This window comes from Oncorhynchus keta, chromosome 6, assembly GCF_023373465.1.
Source record: "Oncorhynchus keta strain PuntledgeMale-10-30-2019 chromosome 6, Oket_V2, whole genome shotgun sequence".
Lineage (NCBI taxonomy): Eukaryota > Metazoa > Chordata > Actinopteri > Salmoniformes > Salmonidae > Oncorhynchus > Oncorhynchus keta.
Genome location: NC_068426.1, coordinates 27,577,764 through 27,595,644, shown reverse-complemented (window position 1 = coordinate 27,595,644; position 17,881 = coordinate 27,577,764). Strand labels below are relative to the sequence as shown.

General features: G+C 41.1%; 2 protein-coding genes and 1 long non-coding RNA gene across 8 annotated transcripts; 2 read left to right on the top strand and 1 right to left on the bottom strand.

Annotated features, from left to right (window-relative positions):
• Nucleotides 1-708: 708 nt before the first annotated feature.
• On the bottom strand, nucleotides 709-4,480 carry LOC118385322 (transmembrane protein 203-like). 5 transcript variants are annotated; one of them, XR_008139360.1, is made up of 3 exons: nucleotides 4,355-4,480; nucleotides 1,543-2,343; nucleotides 709-1,138 (listed from the first exon to the last, which is right to left on the bottom strand). XR_008139360.1 is itself a non-coding variant. In XM_035772378.2 (2 exons), the coding sequence occupies exon 2, from the start codon at nucleotides 2,027-2,029 to the stop codon at nucleotides 1,613-1,615; it is 417 nt and encodes a 138-aa protein (XP_035628271.1). In that variant the 5' UTR covers nucleotides 2,030-2,343; nucleotides 4,355-4,480; the 3' UTR covers nucleotides 709-1,612. The 5 variants fall into 5 exon arrangements, 4 of the variants coding, with proteins under 4 accessions (XP_035628271.1, XP_035628274.1, XP_035628272.1 ...); XM_035772378.2 differs by having other exon boundaries at nucleotides 709-2,343; XM_035772381.2 differs by having other exon boundaries at nucleotides 709-2,242; nucleotides 4,355-4,416.
• LOC118385320 (delta-aminolevulinic acid dehydratase-like) lies at nucleotides 3,342-8,686 on the top strand. 2 transcript variants are annotated; one of them, XM_035772377.2, is made up of 12 exons: nucleotides 3,342-3,639; nucleotides 5,089-5,211; nucleotides 5,370-5,420; nucleotides 6,202-6,298; nucleotides 6,415-6,550; nucleotides 6,655-6,738; nucleotides 6,870-6,958; nucleotides 7,114-7,169; nucleotides 7,277-7,364; nucleotides 7,477-7,563; nucleotides 7,807-7,936; nucleotides 8,038-8,686. In XM_035772377.2, exons 2-12 carry the CDS (start codon nucleotides 5,096-5,098, stop codon nucleotides 8,094-8,096), a joined length of 993 nt encoding a protein of 330 aa, XP_035628270.1. In that variant the 5' UTR covers nucleotides 3,342-3,639; nucleotides 5,089-5,095; the 3' UTR covers nucleotides 8,097-8,686. The 2 variants fall into 2 exon arrangements, with proteins under 2 accessions (XP_035628270.1, XP_035628269.1); XM_035772376.2 differs by lacking the exon at nucleotides 3,342-3,639 and adding an exon at nucleotides 4,468-4,542.
• Nucleotides 8,687-11,714: 3,028 nt separating this feature from the next.
• Nucleotides 11,715-13,121, top strand: LOC118385319 (uncharacterized). Its single transcript, XR_004825993.2, has 2 exons — nucleotides 11,715-12,217; nucleotides 12,317-13,121. It is a non-coding gene; the product is annotated as an uncharacterized LOC118385319 (long non-coding RNA).
• The last annotated feature ends 4,760 nt before the right edge of the window (nucleotides 13,122-17,881 follow it).

The window sequence follows — 17,881 nt, the reverse complement described above, 5'->3', positions numbered from 1 at the left end:
TTGCCTCTATAGAAAAATGTCTTAGATATAACATAATTCATTATGACAGGCTATGCCTGCTACTAATCTACAATTTATTTAGGAAGAACATTAGATGGAATCCTGTTAAGACTATAGTTGGTGAGTGGATCATGTTCGATTCACTGTCATCCACGTAACAGGAGAAAAAAATGTAGATTAGTGCTTGATGAGCCCAAAATTGTCAAACGGCTAAATAAAACATTTTATTTTATTAAGCTTATGACTTTTCCTTCCATGAACTCACGCCCATGTGAACTTTGCTTTAGTTTTATAACTTGAATGTACTTCCCAATGTTGACTTGGGCATCGGAAATTGATGAGTCGGTCACCACTCCCATCTTCAATGTAAATAGCGACACACCGTGGTCACACTTCGTCATCACAAGGGATAACAGTGAACATACTGTACCAAATATCCAAGTCTACAAAAGACACAACGGTATTGCGTCTGTTCAGAATTGATCCAAAGTTGACTGATTAATGTTTCATAGATTTTTGAGGAGCTGAAATAATATTGCATGATAAACTTTACCAGCTCAAATGTTTATTTACACATACAGTGCCAATCAAAAATTGACACACCTAATTATTCAAGGGTTTATCTTTACTATCTTCTACATTCTAGAATAATAGTGAAGACATCAAAGCTATGAAATAACACATTTGGAATCATGTAGTAACCAAAACAAGTGTTAAACAATTTATTTTTGAGATTCTTCAAAGTAGCCACACTTTGATGACAGCTTTGCACACTCTTGGCATTCTCTCAACCAGCTTCATGAGGTAGTCACCTGGGATGCATTTCAATTAACAGGTGTACCTTGTTAAAAGTTAATTTGTTTGAGGCAATCAGTTGTGTTGTGACAAGGTAGGGGTGTGGTATACAGAAGATAGCCCTATTTGGTAAATACCAAGTTCATATAATGGCAAGAACAGCTCAAATAACCAAAGAAAAATGACAGTCCATCATTACTTTAAGATATGAAGGTCAGTCAATCCAGAAAAGCTTCTTCAAAGTGCAGTCGCGAAAACCATCAAGCGCTCTCATGAGGACCGCCAAAGGAAAGGAAGACCCAGAGTTACATCTGCTGCAGAGGATAAGGTACTTTGATTGGTACTGTATAGAGAAACACAACAAGGGTAACAAAAACAAGAACATAATAAATGGGCTAAAACAAACAAAGCTGCAGACAGTCTTACCAAATTCAAAAGACCGATTACTTCAATTCTCAAATGTCCCTCTCCCGCATCAGATAAGGAAATGAATTAAAATGAAGGATAAAATGAGGCCATCAATACATGCTTGAGCAAGAGGTCCATAACAGATCAAATACAAAAAAAGGCATCCACAGGAAGCAATGTCCAGGAGAGCCATACTGACAAAGGACTGCTCATGGAAAACACATTCTGTCACACTGTCCTCAGACAAGGTTAGAAATGGAGGGGAAGCCTGTGACCTTCATCTCTCCAGCCATTAGTCCAAAAAATATTTCTCAATAGTCAGTTAATTAAAACAGTCACCTAGTATGAATAAACCTGGATCTTCTATGGATGATAAACGACTCCTGCCCTCATCACACCGCCCTTGGAATCAGTTGACACGGCAAGCGCGGATCATCAGTAGCTGCAGGAGGATGAAGAGCGGTGAGACGATAGGACCAAACCACAGGTCGCGTGCCTGTTCCTGCTCAACCAACTTCTGGCACAGCAGCACCTCACACACCAGCTTGAGGCCGAGCACCATCAGCACCCACAGCAGCCTCAGCACTGCTAGCCTTTTCTCATTCTCCTGGTACAGCCGGATGGATACAATAGCCGTGAAGTAGGTGCTGAGGCCATCAGCGGCAAACAGAGGGACGAAGACCAGCCACCAGCTCATGCCAGGGGCAAACAGGTCAGCCCGCAGCGCTACTAGCACACTGAAGACCAGCAGAGCCCCCAGGTGGAGGAAGAGCTCGAACGTGGCAAAGCCCAGCCATTGGACCAGCTCCTGCAGGGAGAACAGCATGGCCTTAGGGTGGAGGGAGTGGATTCAGGTGGACTGTTCAACCAGGGACTGGATGGGGCAGACTCACTGGTTCTACTCAGGAGATGTGACGTTTCCAGACTCAGGGTGGTAAAGTGTGAGGGAAGGGAGACATTGAGGTCTGGGCAGAAATCCACAGAAGGCAATAGGAAATGGCCCTTAACAAGGAACTGCTGCACAGACGATCAAGCACACCTACATCATTGAAGACAGTGGGGGCAGAGAGGATGAAATACTGTGAGCCAATGAAGAGCTTCACATGTGGAGGATGTCTTCATGGAATCAAGTTGTTCTGCCTTTATTTAGAAACATAGACATTTTATTCAGAGCATGACAACAGTTTACAATGTATTGAAATTGACCTAATGTTACACTGTAAACATCAACAAAGTGACAGTATTTACTTCACTTCCCTTTTTACCAAGCTATATTGTAACAAGCGTGAAGTTTGATTGGAACAACTACCAAAAGTTGCAAACGTTGTTACAATCTCATTCTGTCTTCTAGACTAATGTTAGTCTAGTAGTATGTGTCCTTCACAAATAGCCTACAATATATCAAGGGTTGATGACAGTATCCCAATAATGGACTAAAGGAACCTATCGTTACTCCTTATAGTCCAAGGACCTTACATGTTCTGTTAGAATCTAATTGGTTCTGGCAACCAAAACAGCCAAATACTCCATCTAAACGTGAATCGATTCTCAATAAACACTCGGAAAAGATTCCACATTAAATAACTAATGAAATCCCCTCAAAATGATCCAAAACAATGTTTCTAATACAAAATTAAATGAAAACAGACTACCCCTTGCTCATCAGGAAACGTGTGTACGTTGTGATGGACATTACAATTGCTTCACAGGAGCCTGGCAAAATTATGTTTGTAGTGTAGTTAGCCACTGAATTCACTGTCAGCATGCAGTCAAAGCTATAACCACTTTAGAGCAAACTAGTGCTCTCAAATATTATCCTAATGTCAACATCAGATGGGAGTTGTATTAAAAATATTGCTGCCGTTATATTGTAAAAATTCATGAAAACATGTCTTAATTTAACGCTGCAATATGTAACTTTTTGGACGAACCGACCAAATTCACATAGAAATGTGAGGGTAAACTAGTGAAATCAGTAATACTCTATTTGGGATCAACCAGTTAAATGTATTGATGTTGCTAGAGATGAATGTGACAGAAGAATAGAAACGAACTAGATTAACTGTTGTAATGAGCCTTTGTGCGCCCCAATCAGTCGGCAGCTCTGCCAGCCAATGAAACCAGTAGGTCAATAGAATAACTTTCATCTGTTCTAATTATTAGCTAGATTTGGTCGAAGATGTGCTCCCTGCTGAAAACCATTATCCAGCCTTGCGAAGCACATCTGCATCAAGTACGGAAAATGTGGGCTAGACATCTGGCAAAAACAACATATGGCAAAATACATGTGCATCTGGTGGACATACGGCTCAATGCTTACACAGCTGTTCGGAGCATGCTAGATAGCTAATTAGCGCAGGCGGTCGCCTCCTGTCTTCCGTAAACAAGCGCTGTAACGCGGAGATACGGTCACGTGGGAACACGAACCCTATCAAGGTGTGTATTTTTTATTTTATTTTACTAGGCAAGTCCGTTAATACAAATTCTTATTTACAATGACGGTCTACTGGGGAACAGTGGGTTAACTGCCTTGCTCAGGGGCAGAACGACAGATTTTTACCTTGTCAGCTCGGGGATTCGATCTAGCAACCTATTGATTACTGTCCCAACACTCTTACCTTTTTAAAAATGTCTTGCTGATATGAAAGACAAGTCCTTATGCGTCCAAATCCGTACCGCAAGCAATGCATGTTAATGTTCAGACCGAACGTCGGGGATCTTCACAAAACTCCCCCCTACAATACACCTTTGTCCAATTACTTATGTGTAATGTAATGGGACTGAGATGGGACTGAGTCGTGATCAAAGACTACTGTACTATGGTGACAGTTGAAATCGTTCGCCAGCTAGCTAACTGCCTGGCTACATTCATGGTTTTAACTGACAACAATCGCTCACAAACGATTCCCGATAATGTTACAGTCTAGCGAGCTGGTAAAATGCTTTATTGTCAGATCATTAGGCTGACGTTAGCTGAGCTACACTAACGTTACAGCAAAGTACGTGGTTACAGTGCTCGCACAATCAACAACTAGCTAAAGTTACCTCGTAGCCCTTACCACCTCATACTAGCTACAGATACGTTATCCATCTGTTCATGTGTCAAGTAATATGGGTTATTATAGGACATGACAAGGTTTTTCTTTTTTACCTCAATTCGGATTCAAGTGTCAGGTTAGCCTTTTCATAATGTTTTCATTCCGTCACTTAAATCTACCGTGTACTATCGCGGGAACTTGCACGTTTACGGAACAATTTGTGCAGCGAGGTGGCCGGTTAGTGTCTGCGTCTAGTGCAAGCCAAGGAGGACGGACGGACGGACGGACTGGACTATACAAGGCAAGAACACCGAAATCCATGTATTTATTTTAGTAGAGTTAACATTGTTGTATGTTAATTAATGCCGACAAGTTACGTTTTTTTATGTTGCAAGGTTTACAAATCTGCGGAATATGACCAGGAGGAGTTGCAAGTGTGTTTTCTAGTCGTGTGGTGCATGGAGCATATCATTGGCCCATTTGAACACATGATTGTTGATAGTCAAAGTTAGCTTTCTGTCGTTCATTACATCTGTCGTTCGTCACATCCCGATATAAAACTGTTGTTTTACATCGGATTTTGCTTAGTTCTCATAAATGTAGACCTTGAATGTCAATGATCTTGAAATTATAGAATTAAAGGGATCTGCAATGGGCTTTCATAAATGTGAGCAATTATTCTGCCTCCAGCTGTGTGAAAGCAAGCATTATCATTGCTGTCACTCAGGGTCATCCAATTGTTTAGTTTAAGTCAGGTTATAGCCTAAACTACTCTCTCATTCCAATACATCTCAGAAATGTGGTGGTGAATAAAGGTGACACTGTCAAACCTCTCTCTTTCTCTCAGCGCAAAGATGCAGCCGGTAGATTCTCTCCTCCACAGTGGCTATTTTCACGCAACACTCAGATGCTGGCAGAGCTGCGCCTCAGACTTGAGACCTGAGAATCTTATTTACCCCATCTTCGTCACGTAATGTCTCCTCTCCCACACAGACACTAGGATGTCGTCTTGATGTTGTGATACAAATGCCAGATTCCCCCGTGTCAAAGTCAGTTATACTGTGGGCTATATCTGAGTGGCGGTGTGTTTTTATGACATGGCAGCTTTCTTGTTCTTTTCTCCAACAGTGACAGTCCTGATGCTGTGGAGCCCATCGCTAGTCTACCAGGCCAGGCCAGGTAATGACTCCAGATAACCTGTTCATGTGGTTGATTATCTCATCTATGGTAATTGCTTATCTACACTAGGTACAGTAGTTGAATACCCATAATGTCATATTAATGTGTCATTTGTTGTAATCAGATTTTAAAACATAAATGACTTTGAAAGATCATTTTTATTCAGTCTTTGTTTCAAAGTGATCTGAGAGTGGGAATGAGTGGGGGATGGGAACCATTGAGATCAAGGCTGTGACCTCCAGATAAGTACTGTGAGGTAGGGTGGATCCAGATAAGGAGAGAATCCGTTAGCTGTTTGTCCCACACAACCCTCCCTGCTCATGCACCATTTGGTTACAATAAAATAGGCTGTAAAATAATACTGAGGCCTAAGCCTTGGTATTAGGGGCGGCAGGGTAGCCTAGTGTTTAGAGCGTTGGACTAATAACTGGAAGGTTGCAAGTTCAAATCCCTGAGCTGACAAGGTACAAATCAGGCAGTTAACCCACTGTTCCTAGGCCGTCATTGAAAATAAGAATTTGTTCTTAACTGACTTGCCTAGTTAAATAAAGGTTCAACTATTATGTGTCAGTGTTGAAATGACTGTTAATAGTTCTCTCAATCAGTCTGATTTGGTTTGTTGACCAAAACAAATGTTATTTTAGGCTATAGAGATCAAATGCATCCCAGTGCATTGATAATGAAGTGCCACTTTGTAATTGCTTGCCTCAAAGTAGTATTGAATTAGCACTTTAGTTTGTCCATTCCCTGTGTCCCCCTCAATCTCTTTTTCTCCCAACAGATATGGAGTGAATAAACTGGAAGGCATGCTTCGCCCCCTTGTGGAGAAAGGCTTGAAGTGTGTGCTGATTTTCGGTGTGCCTGCCAAAATCGCTAAGGTACAGTAAAGTATATGCACTCGTAAAATGTGTTGTTTTTTTTGCCACCACATCAACTCCGATGGGCTTATGACTGCAACCTTGCACACTGTCATAACTTTGACCTTTCTTCTCAGGATGAGAGGGGTTCGGGTGCAGACACAGGTGATACTCCGGCAGTATTGGCTGTGAAGAAGATAAGCTCTCTGTTCCCTGACCTGCTGATGGCCTGTGACGTCTGCCTCTGTCCCTACACCTCACATGGACACTGTGGTCAGTCACTCTCCATCACATCTTTTCGCCTACAACAAATGCAAATCTAACTTCCTTTGATTAACACTACAGTGTTATAAGACTGCACTCTGATTCACCCTCAGGAATCTTGCGGGAGGATGGCACTCTGGACAATGGTGCCAGTTGCCAGCGTCTGGCAGAAGTGGCATTGGCCTACGCCCGTGCTGGTGAGTCTGGTCACTCCTCCCCCCTCTGTTATCTACTCTCACTTCTAAAAATAGGGTACTGGACCGATGTTGATACTGCTCAATGGGGCACCACACCCATGTCAATGGGGTCTCTTGTTCGTCTCGTACAGGCTGTCACATCATTGCACCCTCTGATATGATGGATGGGCGAGTGGGAGCCATCAAACAATCACTGATGTCCAATGACATGGGCAACAAGGTAACAGATGGGAGCACTAGTTTGTACATAACCTTATTCATATGAACTCAATAAGGAAAGGAATGCATTTGCCATAAGGAAACCCTTAGTAAAGAAGCCATTAAGGCTGAATCTCCTGGGGAAAATAAGTTATGTTTTTCCTCCTTCCCCCCCAGGTTTCTGTACTAAGCTACAGTGCTAAATTTGCTTCCTGTTACTATGGTCCCTTCAGGTAACTAAAGATTGTACAACCAAGTATGGACAGAAAAGGCATTTACTTACCAGTTATTATTTGACAGGATGCTCTAAGGAAGCTCTGTTTTTTGTGTGTGTGTGTAGAGATGCAGCACAGTCCACACCAGCATTTGGAGACCGGCGTTGTTATCAGCTGCCACCTGGTGCAAGGGGCCTGGCACTGCGAGCTGTGGTAAGAGTGTCTGAATTGCATGCATGTGTATGAAAGGTAGAGAGAGTGAGTTTTTGTCAGAGCTAGTCAATTTACCCAGGTGGTTGAGGTTTTGTTTATGTTTTTCTCTCAGGACAGAGATGTCAAGGAGGGGGCAGATATGCTGATGGTGAAGCCAGGACTGCCCTATCTGGACATAGTGAGGGAGGTCAAAGACAAGGTTAGTATGTTCTGACTAATTTCTCTCTGCTTGGTTAGAGTTTCAGGCTTCAGGATCAGTATCGATAGTTTCAGCGAAATAACCAAACATTAAGTTTACATCCAAGGGTACAATAACCAAACATTAAGTTCACATCCAAGGGTACACACACAAGCCTATCATTAGTTGTTATGAAGACTCCAAAACCCTTCTGCTTTTACCTGCTCCATATTTTTCTCACCACCCTCCTCTGCTCCCTTCCAGCACCCCAATCACCCACTGGCGGTGTATAACGTGTCAGGGGAGTTTGCCATGCTGTGGCATGGAGCTCAGGCTGGAGCCTTTGACCTGCGCACCGCTGTACTGGAGTCTATGACCGCCTTCCGCAGGGCAGGTGAGAGGGGAAGGAAGTCATTGGGTCTGGAGGAACAGTGCTCTGTTCTCTATAGAGAAAGAATGAGTTCTACTGCTCTAGTTTTATATTCTTCCCTTTAGGTGCTGACATCATCATCACCTACTACGCACCTCAACTGCTCACCTGGCTGAAAGAGTAACAGACAGAAGGATGGACCTACGGATTGACATGCGATGAGCTCCTTTTTACCAAGCTGTTCAATGCTGAACTACACTGACAAATGGGGTCTACTGAAGCCAAACTGACATGTGAGAACAGGCAATCTATCTTCATACATTAATTTACAGTTTATTTTTCTATATAACATTGATATTTTGTTCTGGGACTCTTTTTTTTTTTTAAATCATGTGCAGCAACCACAAATTCTCACCAAAGATGGTAATTCTACTAGCTCGTAACCACAGCATATCAAATAAGGTTTGAAGGGTTAGCCTAATGTTAGCTTTTACAGTCCTGTTTTTTTTTCATCTATCTGTTGATTGTCTTGGTGGGTTTATGGGTATTTTTTACTATTCTATAGTTTTCCAAATTGAGTAATTATGGACTTTTATTTTATTCTGTGCCTTCTGTAATAGCCACTCTGGCTTCAGCACTGATATTTACTAGTGTTTGTAAGGTTGGGTTAAGAAACCTGTAAAGCTCTTATTGACCAGGGTAAATGGACCTATCCAATGTCCACATTTTTTGGGATAACAACAATAAAGCTACAATCGAGTTTGAAATATGGTCCATAGACTTACTTTTGTTTTATTACGTATAACTTTGTTCAATTTTTTACCGTTAAATGTTTACTTAAAGGAAATAATACAATAATGAGGCTACAGTATATAGGAGTACCAGTACTGAGTCAATGTGCAGGGGGGTACTTTTGTAGTTGAGGTAATTGGGGTAATATGTACATGTAGGTAGGGGTAAAAGGGACTAGGCAATCGGGATAAATAAAGAGTATAAGTAGCGTATGTAAAAGTGTGTGTTTGAGTGTCCATTGAGTGCATAGAGCTAGTGCTAAATAAATAGGGGATCAATGTAAATAGTCTGGGTAGCCATTTGATTAACTGTTCAGCAGTCTTATGGCTTGAGGTTAGAATCTGTTTAGAAGCCTCTTGGACCTAGACTTGGCTCTCTGGTACCACTTGCCATGTGGTAGCAGAGACAACAGTCTATGACTACAATTTTAAGCGCCTTCCTCGGACACCGCCTGTTATAGAGGTCCTGAATGGCAGGGAGCTAGGCCTCAGTGATGTACTGGAACGTGTGCACGCACTACCCTCTGTAGCACATTACGGTCAGATGCCAAGCAATTGCCATACCAAGCAGTGATGTAGCCAGTCAAGATGCTCTCAATTGTGCAGCTGTATGACTTTGAGAGTCTGAGAGCCCATCTTCTGAGGGGGAAGAGGCATTGTCATGCCTTCTTTACGGCTGTGTTTGGACCATGACAGGACCTGCTCCCTCGTCGTCAGTGATCAGGCCTACCACCAGGAGTCATTAGCAAGCTTAATGATTTTTGTATTTTATTAGGATCCCCATTAGCTGTTGTGAAAACAGCTCCTGTTCCTGGGGTCCACACAAAACAAGTAACATGACATAGACAACAGAACTACATACGTTTCAAAACGGCACACATAGTCCACATATAAATGCATACAAAATATCTTGGTCAAATAGGGGAGAGGCGTTGTGCCGTAAGGTGTTGCTTTATGTTTATTTAAACCAGATTCTGTTCATTTGAGCAATAATGGCTTTATATAATAATACAGTACACTTTTTTGAATTTGTTCTGGATTTGGGGACTGAAAATACCCGTGGTGGCATGTGGGGGTAAGTGTGTGTGTCAGAGCTGTGTGTAAGTTGAGTATGCAAACCATTTGGAATTTAACGTTTCTTATTAAAAATAAAAGTCAGTCTCTCCTCGACTCTTAGCGAAGAGCGACTGGCATGCATAGTATTTATATTAGCCCTCTGATTACAATGAAGAGCAAGACGTGCCGCTCTGTTAGTTGGAGTCATGCGTGGCCACGCAGTTGTGGGTAAACTGAGTATAGGAAGGGTCTCCGTGTTGTTGGTCAGTGTGGCAGATGTGTTGTTGCCTACCCTCAGCACCTGGTGTCGGCTCGTCAGGAAGTCTAGGATCCAGTTAGAGGGATGTGTTCAGTCCCAGGTTCCTTAGCAATAGAGATGCGCTTGGAGGGCACTATTGTGGTGAACGCTGAGCAGTAGTCAATGAATAGCATACTCACATAGGTGTTATTTTTGTCCAGGTGTAGCTACTCTGACATAAATAATGGACATTATCGAACAAATCAAACATTTATTGTGGAACTAGGATTCCTGGGAGTGCATTCTGATGAAGATCAAAGGTAAGGGAATATTTATAATATTATTTCTGTTGACTCAAACATGGCGGATAAAAAATAAATTCTGAGCGCCATTCTCAGATTATTGCATGTTTTGCTTTTTCCGTAAAGTTTTTAAAAAATCTGAAACAGCGGTTGCATTAAGGAGAGGTATATCTATAATTTCATGTGTAACACTTGTATTTTCATGAACATTTATGATGACTATTTCTGTAAATTTGATGTGGCTATGCAAAATCACTGGATGTTTTTGGAACTAGTGAATGTAACGCACCAATGTAAACTCAGATTTTTTAAATAGAAATATGAACTTTATCAAACAAAACATACATGTATTGTGTAACATGAAGTCCTATGAGTGTCATCTGATGAAGATCATCAAAGGTTAGTGATTCATTTTCTCTCTTTGTGCTTTTTGTGATTCCTCTTTTTGGCTGGAAAAATGGCTGTGTTTTTCTGTGAGTTAGTGGTGGCCTAACAATCGTTTGTGGTGCTTTCGATGTAAAGCCTATTTGAAATCGGACACTGGTGGGATTAACAACAAGATTACATTTAAAACGGTATAAAATACATGTATGTTTGAGGAATTTTAATTGAGATTTCTGTTGTTTTGAATTTGGCCCCTGCACTTTCACTGGCTGTTGTCATATCAATCCTGTTAACGGGATTGCAGCCCTAAACAGTTTTAAGCTCATCTTTCTATGTTTGACATTATTATAGCATATATACTAGGGCCCTTCACTAGGACAGCAAATGTGTTTATTTTGCACCCAGTGAAATTCAAAGCTCTATTTGTCATCTATAATTGCCCCTTCTACATTTTCATACACGAAATTGTGTAGTAGACCTTTACAGTAGATCACAATTCAGATTATTAACACAATCCTGCAAATGTGTCTACCTACAAGGACAACCAGCATAGCTATATGACAGCCTGGTAAGATACAACCTAAAACGTGATCGGAGTGGTAACTCCTTGGCCAATGGAGAAAAAAAATACAAACCATTATCTTATAGGTGTCTTGTTTTAATGAGCATAGAAGACTGTTCAATTACTGAATTCATTTAATATTGCATAACTCTTATTTTGGTTAAATATTGAGTAAACCAAACTGGTATATTACACTTGTTTGCTGTATAATCGTAATTTTGCTGAGTCACAACATGGCTTGGCTTCAGAAGATGGTTTTGGTCATAGACTGTATGGGTTATAGACCGTTTACACCCCGACCCGAGTACTCTGTTCTGCCATCTCTGGGCCCTCATAAAACTGTGCGGAGGATTCACTCAAAAGGTGGCGTACGGACGAAACACAGAACGTGCTTACGCCCAAAAAATATTCTAATTTATAACACAGTGCGCACGCATGTCCCACGCCGGTTTCCCTTCACAAATCACAATCAACTCGAAATTTGGCGCACGTGAGCGAGCGTCTTGTCCCACCCACCCTTTTAACGTTCATAGTTGCCTATAAATAGTCAGTGAAACGCCCCTAATTAATATTCAGCCATACTGACTTTCATGACGGCAAAACACGGCAGAAAGGCAAAAAAAAAGCCATTTCACACAATGTGAAATTGAATTTCTTGAAGGGGAGGTTGAAGCAAGAACAAATATATTGTTTGGTGGACACAGTGTGGGCATTACAAATGCCAAAAAGCGTTAGTGGCAGCATGTGGCGGACGCTGTGAATGCAGAAGGTAAAAAGACGTGGTCCGACAAAAGTGGAGGCCGAAAGGCGCATAGCCGTACAGAGACAGTGTTTGTGCCACGAGCGGGGGAAAGGGGACACCGGAGCTCAACCCCCTTGATGGGCGACTTGCCAGTTTTATAGGGGAATCCCACCTGAGTGGAGTAGCGACGGAGGAGGACACCGACATGCAGGACGTAACGGATGACCCAGGTATGTAACTAGTATCCCCTCGTTTGAAAAGAGTAAACCAAATGCATTCAAGTTGTTTAAACATTTTATTTACACAAACAATTGTGACTTTGTTTCTAGTCCCTGAGTGTTCCAGCTGGGCCGGTGGTGCTGCAGCTGAGTAAGAGCTGAGTGCCCGGTGGTGCTGCAACTGAGTAAGAGCTGAGTGCGCCCAGCCCTGGCGTCTCCACTGCAAACCCAGAGACACCATCGACGCTATTAACGAGATTGCCAAGGAATTGAAGTGGGACAGGCACGACGGCTTGGTTTCTGCGGGTGTAACCGATGTAAAATTGTTAGTTAGTGGGGTGCGCGCTAACAGCGTTTCAATCGGTGACGTCACTCGCTCTGAGACCTTGAAGTAGTTGCAGAGGGTCCGTGGTTCGAGCCCAGGTTGGGGCGAGGAGACGGACGGAAGCCACACTGTTACATGGGTGTTTCTCTGTAAAGCTGGGCCCAGTACAGCACAGAGATCCAAGAGAACAGCTCTTGGTGATTGGAACCGGCTCATAAGCCACTCATTGGCCAGTAAATCTTCCATTCGCCAAATCTTTTGACAGTGCTAATGCAGCCATTGTGCGCCATTACGCATTGAAATTGCATGCCTTGTTATACCCACCCATTTGATTGTCAAAGCTACCCAATTGCGTAACACCGTCAGGTGTGGTAATTACCCTGATTGTAACTGACAATGGACATGTGACAGATCTGCCCGACTGAGGCATTGAAAACGGCATCAGTTTAAACGCAATTTGTCCTACTATTCACCTTATTATTTATGAGAATTACATTTCATAACATTGAAGTATGGTTTAATAATTATAGAGCCAATTAAATATGATTCCCGATTAAACTGTACAACATATGAGGGGTTATTTTGCGAAAACATGTCTCCGTTTATTTATTATCCCAAGTCATGTTTTTTGTGTGCTCGCCAGGGAACTCATGTAATATTTCGATTTATTTTACACAATGGTATCAATTTCGAATCGTTTCTCGAGTTTCATCCTTCTGCCATCGGAGTCGCAGGTTATACTTTCTCCAATTTATGTGCGTACCTGTGGGTCAAAGTATCCGTGGAGGACCGCACATTCTCCCGTGAAGTTCGTTTTTCTGCTCCCGCTCATCCCAGAGAGGAAGAGGCGACGCGGGAGGGATAATTTGGCCAAAACTGTCTTCGCCAGCAGGTGGTGGCAGAGATGTTTCTTTTCGGTCACCAAGCGAGGAGTTTTTGTGTGGCGGTCAATAAGTGTCGAATTTGGTCAAAAACAAAAAAGTAATAGTTTATTTGCTACGTGACGTTTAATTGATCGAATATACATTTCGTAATGCTTAGATTATGAGTGTACTAATGTAAGTAGGACACGTGACATCCCGGCAACTTTGGAGAAAAAAAAAACACTTACCTCGGGAGTTATCTCAAGATGGCTATGCATATAGTAGCAGCATCTTTTTTAATTTTTATTATTATTATTAACAGATCAATACAGGAAGTGCATGTGGGAACACAAGTGTGTGTGTGTGTGTGTGTATATAAATAATATACAAAGGACGATTGGGCTGGGGGTGGGGCGAGGGGTTACAATATCACATTACACAAGGACCGTGACATACATAGAATAAGTGTAACAGCTTTTTTGTTAGAGTATTTAATTGTCTTAAAATTAGTTAAATTTATTTTTATAAGGTAAGAAAATGTGGTGTTTTGTTAGTAAATTTGTCCAAAAGAAGAATGAAATTAATTACATAATGTTTCAGCTTATTTCTATCATAGGTAAAGAATCTAAGCAGTACATCTCTCCACAATAGTGTAGAAGATTTTCATAAATGTGTTCAATTATAAATCTACCGATGTCTTGTCACAGTTTTCTTACATCTTTTTTTGGCATTGTATTCATGTAACACGGTTTCTGGGTGGTTATTACAAAAGGAGTAATTTGAGTTGATGTTTTCCTTAAACTCATTCATATAATGGTTGGCAGGATAATATTTATGAATAATTTTAAAGGAAACTTCCTTCATTTTGTTAACAAGTACGTACGTATGTGTGTGGCAACATCCAAACTGTTTTCCAACAGATATCAATAAATCCATTCCAATAAGGCATGACATAAGGTGTATATATAGATACAACATCCTGCTGACACAAGGTTCGTATCGCTCTGTTGTTGAATGGACCAAAAAATAATCAAATCTATCCTACTGATAAGTCAACAGGGTCAATGGAAGGTAGGCTCTGAGGGTCAGGTCTTGACACATTCCTGAATCATAAAGCAACACCTGAGGAAATGGCATCTAAAACAATTGCAAAATATTTAGGTGTTATAGGGACTTTGTAAAGTGATAAGAATTCCTTATAACTGAGTAAAAGACCCTCTGCATTTACCAGTTGGCTCACCAATAGGATATTATTTCAGAACCAATATTCAAAAACAAAACAGTATTTTTATACAATATATCCCAATTATTCCATATATAATATCTGTGTGGGGAGAAATTCTGCTTATAAATTAAGGACCATGACAAGAAAAGCAGAATGTTTCACTGGAACTTTGTCAATATTGTGAGCGTACCAAGTAATTAGGCGTCACTCTAAAGCGGGAAGGTGGAATAAACGAGTCAGGAGTAGGTTTTCTGATTGAACACGGTTCTCTATTGAGGGTATTTTGTCAACCAAAAACATTCTAACATAATCAATGAAAAATCTTCCAAGGAAAAAACACATCTTCTTCTCCAGATGAAACAAGAACACAATAGGATAATCTTTAAACTACAACAAACATAAATCACGGGTTTGTCACCAGGTGGTTCTTTCAGCACAGCTTCTCTCTCTCTCTCGGTGGCCATCTTCCAGAGATAGTTTTCTCCCACTCTGCTGGTTCCATTCTCTCTTTTATAGGGAAGGAGAGTATCTCATTAGTACCGTCAGCTGTGCTTAATTGACTCTGGTTACCTTGTCTCCCATGCTTTGTTGGGCTACTATCCATGAGCCCAGCCTGCCCTCTAGTGGTCCTTCCACAATATTATAATTGCAAACCAACATGAAGTTAAGGCCACCAAAAGTAGAGAAGACACGATGAATAAAATTCCACATAGAAGTGGGTCTTCTTAGGAATTGTTTTATCCAGTTGATCTTAAACGTATTATTTAAGGTAGTAAAGTCCAGAAAATTCAGCCCACCATTCTCATAAGTGTTCATTACAACAGTGTTCCTAATGTAATGGGTATGGTTTCTCCACAGAAAGTTGAAAAGCATCTGGTCTATCTCCTTGCTTATTCTACTGTCAAGATATAAACAGAGTGCCATATGTTAGTCTAAAGATACCTTCAGCCTTGGTTACATTGATCGACATGCGAATTTGGTTAGCATCTTTAAGAAAAAGTGTAGTATCGCTTATAGTAATTTCTCTACCAGCTATGGAAATACCTTGTACAGGACTATTATTTAAAGAATTTGTAAGAAGTTGGGTGATTAATAAAAACGGGTACGGAGAGAGGAAAACCTTGCCTAATTCCTCTCTTTAACTCAAATCTAGGTGAGGTGCCATATTTCAATTTGATAGAGCTGTTACCATTTGTATAGAGAGTCTTAATAGCCTTACAGAAAAAATGCCCAAAGCCAAGTCTCTCAAGGGAGTGTAAGAAGAACTGATGCTCTACTGTGTCAAATGCTTTATAAAAATCTAAAAAATAATATAAAGCTATCCTCGGTTATTAGGTCTGAGAAGTCACGTAACAGTGCCTTGCGAAAGTATTCGGCCCCCTTGAACTTTGCGACCTTTTGCCACATTTCAGGCTTCAAACATAAAGATATAAAACTGTATTTTTTTGTGAAGAATCAACAAGTGGGACACAATCATGAAGTGGAACGACATTTATTGGATATTTCAAACTTTTTTAACATCAAAAACTGAAAAATTGGGCGTACAAAATTATTCAGCCCCCTTAAGTTAATACTTTGTAGCGCCACCTTTTGCTGCGATTACAGCTGTAAGTCGCTTGGGGTATGTCTCTCAGTTTTGCACATCGAGAGACTGACATTTTTTCCCATTCCTCCTTGCAAAACTGCTCGAGCTCAGAAAGGTTGGATGGAGAGCATTTGTGAACAGCAGTTTTCAGTTCTTTCCACAGATTCTCGATTGGATTCAGGTCTGGACTTTGACTTGGCCATTCTAACACCTAGATATGTTTATTTTTTAACCATTCCATTGTAGATTTTGCTTTATGTTTTGGATCATTGTCTTGTTGGAAGACATCTCTGTCCCAGTCTCAGGTCTTTTGCAGACTCCATCAGGTTTTCTTCCAGAATGGTCCTGTATTTGGCTCCATCCATCTTCCCATCAATTTTAACCATCTTCCCTGTCCCTGCTGAAGAAAAGCAGGCCCAAACCATGATGCTGCCACCACCATGTTTGACAGTGGGGATGATGTGTTCAGGGTGATGAGCTATGTTGCTTTTACGCCAAACATAACGTTTTGCATTGTTGCCAAAAAGTTCAATTTTGGTTTCATCTGACCAGAGCACCTTCTTCCACATGTTTGGTGTGTCTCCCAGGTGGCTTGTGGCAAACTTTAAATGACACTTTTTATGGATATCTTTAAGAAATGGCTTTCTTCTTGCCTCTCTTCCATAAAGGCCAGATTTGTGCAATATACGACTGATTGTTGTCCTATGGACAGAGTCTCCCACCTCAGCAGTAGATCTCTGCAGTTCATCCAGAGTGATCATGTGGCTGCATCTCTGATCAGTCTTCTTGTATGAGCTGAAAGTTTAGAAGGACGGCCAGGTCTTGGTAGATTTGCAGTGGTCTGATACGCCTTCCATTTCAATATTATCGCTTGCACAGTGCTCCTTGGGATGTTTAAAGCTTGGGAAATCTTTTTGTATCCAAATCCGGCTTTAAACTTCTTCACAACAGTATCTCGGACCTGCCTGGTGTGTTCCTTGTTCTTCATGATGCTCTCTGCGCTTTTAACGGACCTCTGAGACTATCACAGTGCAGGTGCATTTATACGGAGACTTGATTACACACAGGTGGATTGTATTTATCATCATTAGTCATTTAGGTCAACATTGGATCATTCAGAGATCCTCACTGAACTTCTGGAGAGAGTTTGCTACACTGAAAGTAAAGGGGCTGAATAATTTTGCACGCCCAATTTTTCAGTTTTTGATTTGTTGAAGTTTGAAATATCCAATAAATGTCGTTCCACTTCATGATTGTGTCCCACTTGTTGTTGATTCTTCACAAAAATATTTGAAGCCTGAAATGTGGCAAAAGGTCACAAAGTTCAAGGGGGCCGAATACTTTCGCAAGGCACTGTATGTCTAATACTCGTCTGATATTGTTAGAAATATGCCTGTTCCTCATAAAGCCAGACTGTGTTTCATCAATGATTGCATCCAGGACTTCTTTAATTCTTTTTAAGGCTAATATCTTATCGTTATTATTCAGAAGACAAATTGGACGCCAGTTATCAATGAGTAGAACTTATTTTTTAGGCTTATGTATCAGTGTTATTAACCCCTGACTCATTATAGGAGGGAGAACATTGTTTTTAATACTCTCTAAACTTCAAATAGGAAGGGATCTACTTGTTCAGAAAATAATTTGTCAAATTCTGATGTAATTCCATCAACACCTG